The sequence below is a fragment of the Scomber japonicus genome, chromosome 1, assembly GCF_027409825.1.
Source record: "Scomber japonicus isolate fScoJap1 chromosome 1, fScoJap1.pri, whole genome shotgun sequence".
In the NCBI taxonomy this organism is placed as follows: domain Eukaryota; kingdom Metazoa; phylum Chordata; class Actinopteri; order Scombriformes; family Scombridae; genus Scomber; species Scomber japonicus.
Window position 1 is genome coordinate 1883487 of NC_070578.1, and position 11322 is coordinate 1894808.

Sequence of the window (11322 nt, forward strand, 5' to 3'; positions counted from 1 at the left end):
ACATCTCAGATATTACATCTCTTAGATTATTGCAACTCCCTGTATGTTGGCATTGACCAGTCAGTGTAACAGATAGCAGTGGCAGGACTCAAATGCACAACACAGAGATAGGCAAGTGCACAGAAGCTCGATTTACTGAGAATTGCAGGCAGGGTCAAAGAACCAGAAAACAGTCCTTGAGGCATACAAATCCAAATAGGGGCAGGCAGAATCCAAAGTCTAAAGAAACAGGCAGGCAATGGTCTAAACTAGAATCAAAAATGCTGGAAAGCTAGGAATACACACTAGATGATCTGGAAAAGAGTAAGTGAACCACAGGAGTATATATAATGGATTGATTGGGGATGGGCTGCAGCTAAGAGTCCAGGGGCCCGTTTCAGAAAGCAGGTTCAACAAACTCTGAGTTAAAACCTTAACCCTAGGTTGACCAACTCTGAGCTGTCAAACTCTTTTCGGTTTCAGAACAGAGGCCTGTACTACGAAGCTGGATTAACCTATCCAGGATCTCTCTCCGTTACCTGGGTTGACTTAACCAGATATTCGCAGTCCAGGATAAGCGGTACTACGAAGCTGGATATCAACTCGGTAAATCAACCCAGGGTTTTCCAATCTGGATCTCTGCGCGTTCACATAAAGGGGAGGAGTCTGCAGCGTCTGACCAATCACAAACATGGAGAAACCCTGCAGAGCAGACTACTTTACCATGGAGGAGCAGACAATTATTCTTCAACAATATGAAGAATTCAAACATCATCCAGGCCAAAAGCAACACTGTTGCTGCAGCAAAAACCAGGAAGGAATGCTGGCAGAAAATTGCCGACTCTGTTAATGTGTAAATTCATGAGATCATACAATATTAATTTATCAGACAATATAAACGGACAGCACTCTGATCACACAATGCCACTTTATTACAGCACAGACGTTTGGGACAGAGCGCTTCCTCAGTGCCCTTCCTCTCATAGAGACATTAAGTTAGTTTAATATTCAACATTCAAAATACAAACCTATTATGCGCTTCAACCATTTGAGTGAATGATTTCAAACCAACTGTATAACATACAGACTAATATCCCTCATGTGCCTCAAGGATTATTTTACAAATATATATTTTCGTCAATTTTTTACAATTACAATAAATAAATACAGTTATTATGCTCCCTGACACTTTGATCTCAGGATGTCAAACCTACAGAATAATATCCCCCACGTGCCTCAATGATTATTTTTTAAATATATATTTTGGCCAATTAAAAAATTGCATCTATCCCTAAAAACTCTTTCTCTCCTAAGCGCTCCTCTCGCGATCCGCGCACCAATGTTGACAGGATCTTATAAGAATGGGCAGGTCATTTTCTAAGAGAGCTGATTGGTCAGGAGGTGGTGCTTTTGTACTCATTGATCTCTTATCCAGAATATAACCTGCTCCGGAGCAGGTTAGCCGTTCAGCATAAGTTACCATGGTGATTTACCCCGGTAAGAAGTGAACCAGCTTCGTAGTACGGAAAATCCAGAGTTAACCCTGAAGTTACCTCGATAAGAGAAAATCCAGCTTCGTAGTACAGGCCTCCGGTGATACCACTTAGTTCAATCAACTCTGAGTCAAGGTAACCCCGAGTGAAGCCCGTGCATGAGGATATAAAAAGCCCTCATCAATGGCACACAGATAACATGATTCACCATGGCAACAAGTGAGAAAAAGCCTCGATCCTCCTACTTCTCCCCGGTGGAGCTGGAAATATTAATGACCGCATATGCAGAAAGTAAGCATGTATTTCTAAAAAAAAGCAATACTGTGGCAGCAGCAAAAGCGTGAGAGCTCGCATGGCAGAAAATTGCTGACCAAGTCAATGCGTGAGTATTAATTGGAGAAAAAAAGATGTTTTGTCTTGAATGTTCCACTTATTCAACAATTATATTCCATATGTGTGTTTGTGCGCACAGGTGCAACCCAACAGGCACCAAACGGACTTGGCAGCAACTAAAGATGAAATATAAAAATGTAGTTCAAACAGGTAAGGTATAATAAGTACAACCTATTGTGATGTTGTTTAGACTGCCCTCATTAAACAGCATTCAGTGGCTACATTCCACGTGTGATAGATATATTTTCATTCATTAGGGAAACACTGCCAGTATTTAATATCTATATGAAAGCAACTGTTGCACCCTTAAAAAGACAGGACTCCATCTTCCGTTTAGGCAACTTTATTTTCCCGGTTCTGCATTATATTTTTATAAGCGTTTTTCAAAAGACTGCAGCCGGAGCTCATACAGTAATATCGTATCTGTACCAAAAACCAAACTCAAACTGCATGACTGTCTCACAACTACGTGCCGACTCATAACATATACTGTCGTATTACACTCAATGAAATAAAGCATAATAAGCACCAAAATATCTGGATAATGGATAAACCAAACAAAATAAAAATACATTTTCTTGTAACTGCTTCACCTGTTATACCTCCTGAAGTTTATAATTTCCCAGATATTTCTAGATCGCAACACCACACCTAAATGCCTTTTTTATACAGTAGCCTACAAGTCTCCAAAATTGTGTTTTCTGGATATATTTAAATTTGACCTCCATTATAGCCAACAGAAAAAAGGCTGAGGCCTGCAAAACAGGTGGTGGTCCACCACCACCACCTCTCTCAGAGGCTGAAGAGATGGCCCTCAGTCTGAACACTGGGCGACCCATTGCTGAGGGCATCTCTGGGGGGAGCTCATCGGACCCAGCCACGCCCCAGGACACAGGGGCCTACATAAGAGGCAAGTTATTCAAATGAAAGGCATGTACATTAATCCTTTTTCTAGTGTTCTCTCATTAATGGCCACTCATTCATCTTAGACACAACTTGGCACCCTTTTACTTGTAGCAGTAGGCTACAGTTCTTTGTAATTGGCTGCTGTTGCTTTCAGATATCAACCTATTTTAAGGTGACTCAGAGTTTGAAAAATTGTGATAGGACCTGCACACTATTGTGAGAAAAAAATAAAATAAAATTAGGTGGGGCACTTGTCTGGGTAATCAACCATCTAATCTTCATCTTCTACCAGTTACTGATGGTGTAATCTGCCTCGTGGAGCCTTCTGCCATAACAGACCTCCATGCTGTTGTAAGTATTCAATATTCCACAGATTTGGCATAATGGGTAGAATATAATATACACATTCTGTTTCATTACAGGAGGATGATGAAGACTCCTTATCAGCTGCCACAGAGAGGGAAGATGCAGAGAGGCCTGTTGAGGTTCACACTTTTTTCTTTTTAAAAATAAAACAACTTTGGTTTCAGTTTGTGTTCCACAATACAACTTGCAACTTCTTTCTCTAACAGAGCAATGCTGGAAATTACAATGAGGAAGAAGGTCCATCAACCTCTACAGCACAGCTTACCTCAGTAAGATGTTGTTCAGCATTGACCCACAACTTACAATGACATGGCACTGTGAAATTCTACATTTATGTTCCTATAGCTCCCTGTGAAACAAATGTACAAAGTATATTTACAATCACAAATCGACAAATCACAACTAGAGATAGAACATATAAGGTTGCAGATCACCAAGGCAAAAATGGAAATACAACTGCTGGACCATCAGTTAAAGGTGGGTGATGTGCCCACATGATTTTTAATTTTCAACAAAAAAGGATTAATGACATTGAACATTTGTCCTTCCAGGAAATAAAGAAGACCTCATAAAATGAGAGGCATATTGTCATTCTTTGGGTCTAATTGAAATGATTAATGCATAACATGTCTCGGACTGCTCTTCCATCCCGTGCATCAGCAGGGGGGGGGGGGGGGGGGGGGGGTCTGGATTATCTATATCAGTAGGAGGGAGAGTAGGACATTGTTCTCTCCTAATCGTTGCAATGTTGTGGAGTACCACGCATGCCACTATAATGTCACATGCTCTTTCTGGGGTGACCCTGAGCCTACGAAGGCATTGGAACCGGGCCTTGAGCATCCCAATGCTCATCTCTACTCTGGCTCGTGTCCTGCAGTGAGCCAAGTTGTAATGTTGCTGTGGGCCAGGCTCAGGGTCAGGGTAAGGGGTCAGCAGGTAGCGCTGGCAGGGGTACCCTCTGTCTCCAAGTAGGTAACCATCGAACTCTCCTATGATAGTACAAGATACAGTTTAATGTTTCAGTTGCAATAGGAGGAAACAAAATATTGATAATAGAATATAGCTATATAAAGACTCACGAAACACTCGTGAGTCATGCGCAGACCCAGGCCACTTCGCTTCCACATTACTTATCATGTGGGCTGCATCACATATGATCTTCACAGTGGAGAACAGTATATTATAATTAGCTGTAAAGTATATTTAATTTGGAATATTAAAGGCTATTTAGGCCTACCTGTACATTAATGCTGTGGACAGATCTCCGATTCACATAATCTCCTTCATTCATTGAAGGAGCTATGATCGGAATTTGAGTGCCATCAATGCAGCCAATCACACCTGGAAACCCTAAAATATATCAAATTGACTGATTAGTGCTTCAAGCTTCATGACATAAATTAATTACTGCTTAGACTGATACCTGCAATTCTGTGGAACTCTTCCTTGAGAAGTCTGGTAGGTCTGTGACCTGGAAAAACTACCAACATGTACAGTAGCCGTTTCAATGCCAGTGTCACATTTCGGACCGCCCGACAGACAGTTGCCTTAGAGACATGCTCCCCAGATAGCATGCGAATGTGGGCCACTTGAGGCAATGATCCGGCACTCTAGGCATTCTTCTGGCCCGGACAAAACAGACGTGAACCTAAACTGGCCCATGTAGTAAATGCTACATTTGGGCCAAATATCACAAAACGAATATGGCCCATCTTTGGCCGAAATATGGCAAGTATGGCAATGACTAATCAGGATGTGAGCCTAAAGAGGCCCACATATAAGGAAACATACTTGGCCCACCTTTGTTGAAACATATTTGGGCCAGTCTTGGCCGAACTGGTTTATTTGGTGTGTTTTTGGTTGACATCTGGCATTGTGATGGCTTGGTTATGGCCCACTTTTGGCAAACATGAGCGGACCGCCCAAGTGCCATCATTCCATGCTGTATGTGGGCCGGATGAACATGTCAGGTGTGGGCCAGATATGGGCCAAAAGAATTTTGCTATCTGGGTCTGCATCACCGATGTTGTATAAAAAACTGCCGTTGGCAAAAAAACAAAGTGCAATGCAAAGAATTTGTTCAGAACTGAGAGCGTGTCCACGAGCTGAGAATGTTGTTTGAATAAATAATTGATGTTGAAGAGAAACGGAAACGCTCAAAAAGGTACTCATCAGGAAATGATAACACGTCTAATCGTGGTCTAATGATCCTCTCCCGACGGAGATTTCGACGGAGTATCTGCGCCTCGACGTCAACTGGCTCATCTAGAAAGGGACACGCCATGTCTGCCACTACCTTCAGCCTGCAGGCTTCAACTTAAGAGCAGGAAAAACTCAGGGTTAGTTGAAGAAAACCTGCTAGCGAGCAGGTTAGGTTCACGGAGTATGTTGCCCGGGTAACTGACTCAGAGTTAAGCTGAACTGGCTTTGTGAAACCGAAAAACCAGAGTTTCCCTCATCTCAGGCTTAACTAACTCAGAGTTTTCACTAAACCTGCTTTCTGAAACGGGCCCCACGTCTTTATCTTACTGTCCTCTGAGGAAAACCTGGACGTGTTTGACCTGAAGAAATACTCTGCTTCAGAAGAAGCTATTCTAAGACTCCTGCCAGTGGTCAAAGCCTCCAAAAAATCTGTGTATGTAGACCCATACCTTCTTAAATCACTGCAGACATACTGTGAAACTATATTTGTTTAAAGAAATTAAAAGGATAGGTTTAGGTTTCATCATTATGTCTTAATACAGTATTGACATGCTCAGTAAGTATAATTTTGTATTGACAAGGCTGTAACTGTAAGATGCTGACTCAATTCAGCTAACGGAGACAACTGAGGCCTCATTTTTGCAAACTTTGGAGTGTATTTTTAAACTGAACTAGGGCTGTAGTTTTTGTCACCCATTTCTTACAGTGTGATCAAAGGAGGGCATTACAAGAGAATAGCTTCAAGGCTGGTATGGAGAGTAGGAATTCATACAGTGATACAAGACCCATTTCCACATATACATCATAGCAAATCTGTGTTGTATTAAGACAGATTTGTCAAAAAAACAAACCTATCTTTTAATGTATTTTTGCACTTTATTGTGTTCTCAGATTGAGTGGCTGTAATCCATCAAAGACAAGCTGTGAAGCTCTGGCAACTGTTCTCAACTCAAAGTCCTCCAGTCTGACAGAGCTGGACCTGAGTAACAATGACCTGCGGAATTCAGGGGTGAAGCTGCTCTCTGCCGGACTAGAGAGTCCAAACTGTAGACTGGAGACTCTCAGGTCAGGATTCATCAACCTGTTCAACAAATAGCCCTTTAAATCTCTATTTACATTTAGAGCAACATTAGTGAACAAAGGACCAACCTTTATAGTATATTCTTAGTTCTGTTGATAATCTTTGGCAAAACCTTCTGGCAACTATGTATTATTGTCTCATGAGGATATTTAGTTATTTTGTCATCTGCTATTAAAACCTAACGTTTTTGAAAGGTATTTTAATGATTCTGTTATTGGGTAAACAAATAGCTCAAATAAAAACACAAAATATATTTCAGCTTAAGACATATTTTCCCATCAACTTACTTTATTTTTATAGAAGCATACTCTGACTAGTGTCTCGTTTTGTGATTGCAGGCTCTCAGGCTGCCTGATCACAGATGAAGGCTGTAAGCTCTGAGCTTCAACCCCTCGCATCTGAGAGAACTGGACCTGAGGTACAATCACCTAGGAGACATGGGAGTAAAACTGCTCTCTGCTGGACTTGAAGATCCACATTGTAAACTTGAAACGGTATGGAAAAACCCTCTGCAGTCACTGATTGACAGTGGTCTTGCATTTGGAAACAATTTTCAATTTTCTTCATCAACTGTCAACCTGTGTCATATGTATGTAACTTAACAGTATGTGAGATGGAAGGTAGTGATATGAAACGTTCCCTTAGTTACAGATTCAAGTACAGATCACAATGGAAAAGGAGCTGCATAACTTTTTTTAAACTTTTTTAAATTCTTGGGCATTCTTATGCCTTGTATTGTATCGCAGTAATAGCCAGAGTCAAACCAGACACGTTGAGGTACATGGTTTTATGCTGTTGTCTGCCACAGTGCGACTTATGTTCACATTTCTGTTTTGTGGACATTTCTGTTTCCATGAGCCATTTGGCCCTAACCACAGAACCCTGGGGAGGCACGGGGCTCTGCGGAGGCATGAGGCTCGGGGATTAGCACTGTTGCCTCGCAGCAAAATGGTCTTGGTTTAGATACCTGGCTAGGACAAGGCCTTTCTGTATGGAGTTTGCATGTTTTCAATGCTTGCATGGATTTCCTCTGGGTGATCCAGGTTCCTCCCTTTGTCAAAAAACATGTATGTTAGGTTAATTCTCCTGTTAGTGACCTTGACCAAGGCACTGGTGTAGCGGATTATGGATCATGGATTATGGAAAATAGCTCTCGTAATCAGGGGCACCACCTTCGTAAGAAGGAAAAGATTTTTTTCTTAATTGGTTGTTTGATTAGCCAATCAATAAATCAATAAATCAATAAATCATAATAATTAATAAATCAATACATTTCTGAATCAGTCAAATATCTAAAGTTCATGGCTCTACGGTTCAATAGATCCCCTGTATCACTTCAAAGAATAGACATACACAATTGATTGAGTTTTATAGATTTTATTAACTACACACTACTAATAAATGATGGATAAATCAATGTAATGATACAATGTAATATGAATTCAAGAGATTACTTGATATAGCAACATGAATGAAAGATGATGGTGAATGATGAATTTAAATGAAGGATATATAATTATGTGGAAACTAAGAAAACTTAGTAAGTTTTACTGAGTCTTACTTTTAAAGGAAATCTGAATTACTCGATCAGACATCAACCCTTGATTAATGCAATGTTTGGATCCTACTTTCATCCATGGAGGGTCTCAGCTGTCCGTCCTTCAGAACCACGCGTACGCACACCAAGTGGAAGATCTCAGAGAGTGTCGCAGGTCTGGGCGGGGTGAGGATGGTCCGGGTCGGCTGGCCTTCCGTCAGACTGCCTGGCTCCGGTAGTGGTCTGCTGGCAGACTTTGTCCCTCTCGGTTATGATGAGTCGTAGGGTTGACAGACGTTTGTCTGCCCAAAAGTTCTCTCAGGTTGATGAAAGATGGAGGAAAAGTCCAATTTAACTAGGTCACTGCTTTCTGGAGAGATCTCAACGTTGGCCACACGTCAAAATCATCAAAAATGTCAAAAACAGGCTGAATGCAAAACTTAATGACGTGTTTACTTAAAGGGCCTTTTCTCTAGACGTTGCTGGTGAAAGTTACAAGATTACAACACTTAAGATAAGAAAACTTAGATAAAGAATATCTAAAGATTAAGTTAAGAATGTGTGAGGTGAAGAAAAGAAAAGATGGACAAAGCAAAACCCTGTTCAGGTCCGCAAAGCCGGTTTCAGATGGGTGCAGCTGGTTTTTGTCCCTGGGGAGGGCTGGTGTGTCAGCCAATCAGATTCATCACAGCTACTCTGAGGATCTAATTTCTTTTTTTTTAAAGTATATTTTTTCGGGCTTTTTTGCCTTTAATGTACAGGACAGTGGAGAGAGACAGGAAACAGGCAGAGAGAGGGGGAATGACACGCAGGATAAGACCGCTCGGCTCGGGATTCGAACCGGGGTCGCCTGCAACGAGGACTGTAGCCTCAAGACATGGGGCGGGTGCGCTACCCGCTGAGCTATGCTCAACCCGAGGATCTAATTTCTAGCTTTTTTACAATTAAACTTTTCATCATCATCATTCATTCAGTATTTAATCCTGATTATAAAATGCATACTATAATCTATTGACACAGAACACAGGATGTATTATTCTGGCATTAATATGACATCAGCTTGATTCATCAAAACCTGAAGAGGATTAATATGATCAAGCATAACACATTGTTATTCTACTTATTCCATGATAGATAATTGATTATCACCAAAATGTAAGCATAACATCAGTGTAACACTTTCTCACATTAAACAAACATTTTCATACCAAAATAGTTTTGTGTTTATGAAAGGAGAAAGTATAATCACAGTTCTTCAAATACACACTTATCTATGATTGCTGTAATAGCTGTTACAGTGGAGGTTTCTTTAGGTAATTGATAATGATATAAGTAACTGGTATTGTTTAAACCATACTTTTTACTAAGATGTTCTTGTTTAAGTTTTTAACACGTGGATCACAAGCTTCTCATGAGACTAGGCAGAAGCCCGAGTCTGTCCTCCACTCCGGGTGAAAAGTTCATTTGGGGGGTCAAACGTAATTTTTCACGCTGCCTCTTCCCCAAGGGGTGACCCTCATGACAGGAAGAATGGGGGGAGAGAAGACAAGCCACCTCATTCACGTTTAAGTGAATTATCATTTACGACCTCCTTGCAATCAGATCAAAGCATTCCATTCAGACCAGGGTATCCGCGGGGTCTTAAAAAGTCTAAAAAAGTCTTAAATCCAACAATTTTTAATTTAAGGCCTTAAAATGTCTAAAATTCCCCTACAATCTCATAAAAGGTCTAAAATATGATTTTGAAAGGTCTTAAAAATCTATTAACATTATTTTTATTTTAAACGTGCATAAAATTCAGTCTCGATTTGAAATGTTTCGCTTTTTGAGGACGCTATAACCATAGACTGTAAAAAATGACTGGAACGTAACTACAAAGCGGAACTAAATGTAGCCTGCCTGTGTGGCCCGGTCACAGTTTATCGACCGTCATCCAGCGGTGTATTGATAGTTGATAGCTGATAGCTGATAGCAGCGGTGAAAACTGAAAACTGAAAAACGAATTTCGGGTTAAACTATTGATGGGTAAGTGCAAGTTTAGCGATTTGTGGCTGCGGGACGAAAGGTTCCGTGCATGATTAAAGCCGGTGACGGGAAATGCTTTTGAAGCATATTGCACTTTATGCAAAAAAGGTCTCAAACTCGGAACCTTGGGGGTCAAGGCATTAGAATCCCACAGCAAATCAGAAAAACACAAGGCGGCAATAAAATGCCAGGAGCAAACGCCGTCCATCAGCCAATATTGCTCCACATCAGGAGCTGGAGCATCGAGGTCCAGCGCGGCCCAGTCTGCTCCAACTGCAGTCGACCTCCGGACAGCGTTTGGCTCCACACCAACCCTAAAAGCGGAGGTGCTTTGGACCTTTCACACAATTACTAAGCACCAGTCATATACCAGTAATGAGGGCATCGACGAGCTTTTCCAGAATATGTTCCCGGATTCAGAGATCGCCAAAACTTTCAAGTGTGGAAAAGATAAGATGGCATAGGGCGATTAGCAGATTACATAAAAAGAGAACTCATCGCTAAAGTTAAGGGCCCGTTTGTCCTCATGTTCGACGAAAGCCTCAACCAAACGAACAAGACCAAGCAGTTGGACCTGCGCGTGCGCTTTTGGGAAGGTGACCGGGTCCAGTCAAGGTACCTGGGGTCCCAGTTTATGGGTCAGGACTTACTGAAACATGTCAAGGTAAGCAACATAGCATTGCATAATTTTTATTTAAATTTTTTATGTTTTTTTTTCACTTATCATCAGCACATACTAGATAATACTAATAGTAAGAGGAAAAAAACTGACAATAACTTGAACTATAAAATTGCAATGGTTGTATTTAATGTTTTTATTTATTTTCATCTCAGGAGTGTGTGCACCAACTTAACCTAAGGAGCTTAGTGTCCATCTCCATGGATGGGCCCAATGTAAATTTCAAATTTTTGGAACTCTTCCAACAAGAGTATGCAGAACTGAATGGAGGTGCTCAGCTTGTTTCTGTGGGCAGCTGTGGACTGCATACATTGCATAATGCCTTTAAATGTGGATTCACCATGTGGCAGCTGGAAAAACTTTTGAGAGCCATGCACACCCTATTCTACAACGTACCAGCAAGGCGAGAAGATTACAGCGTTGTCACAAAATCCACCATCTTCCCCTTATCGTTTTGTGGTCATCGGTGGATAGAAAACTTTCCTGTGGTAGAGAGAGCTATTGAAGTCTGGCCATCAATTCAGCAGTATGTGGATGCAGTGAGAAGAAAGAAACTCCCAAACCCAGGGACAGCATCTTTTGACACAATCGAAACAGCGCTGAAAGATCCACTCATCTTGGCTAAGTTAGAGTTCTACATGACTGTTGCCAGGACATTCAA

At 41.2% G+C, this 11322-nt stretch overlaps 1 protein-coding gene across 1 annotated transcript; it reads right to left on the bottom strand.

Annotated features, from left to right (window-relative positions):
* Positions 1-3436: 3436 nt before the first annotated feature.
* LOC128361472 (putative nuclease HARBI1) lies at positions 3437-5421 on the bottom strand. The gene is given in 7 exon segments (XM_053321948.1): positions 3437-3486; positions 3860-4126; positions 4202-4295; positions 4375-4487; positions 4561-4700; positions 5152-5241; positions 5243-5421. Coding segments are annotated over 7 exon segments (933 nt in total).
* Positions 5422-11322: the final 5901 nt, after the last annotated feature.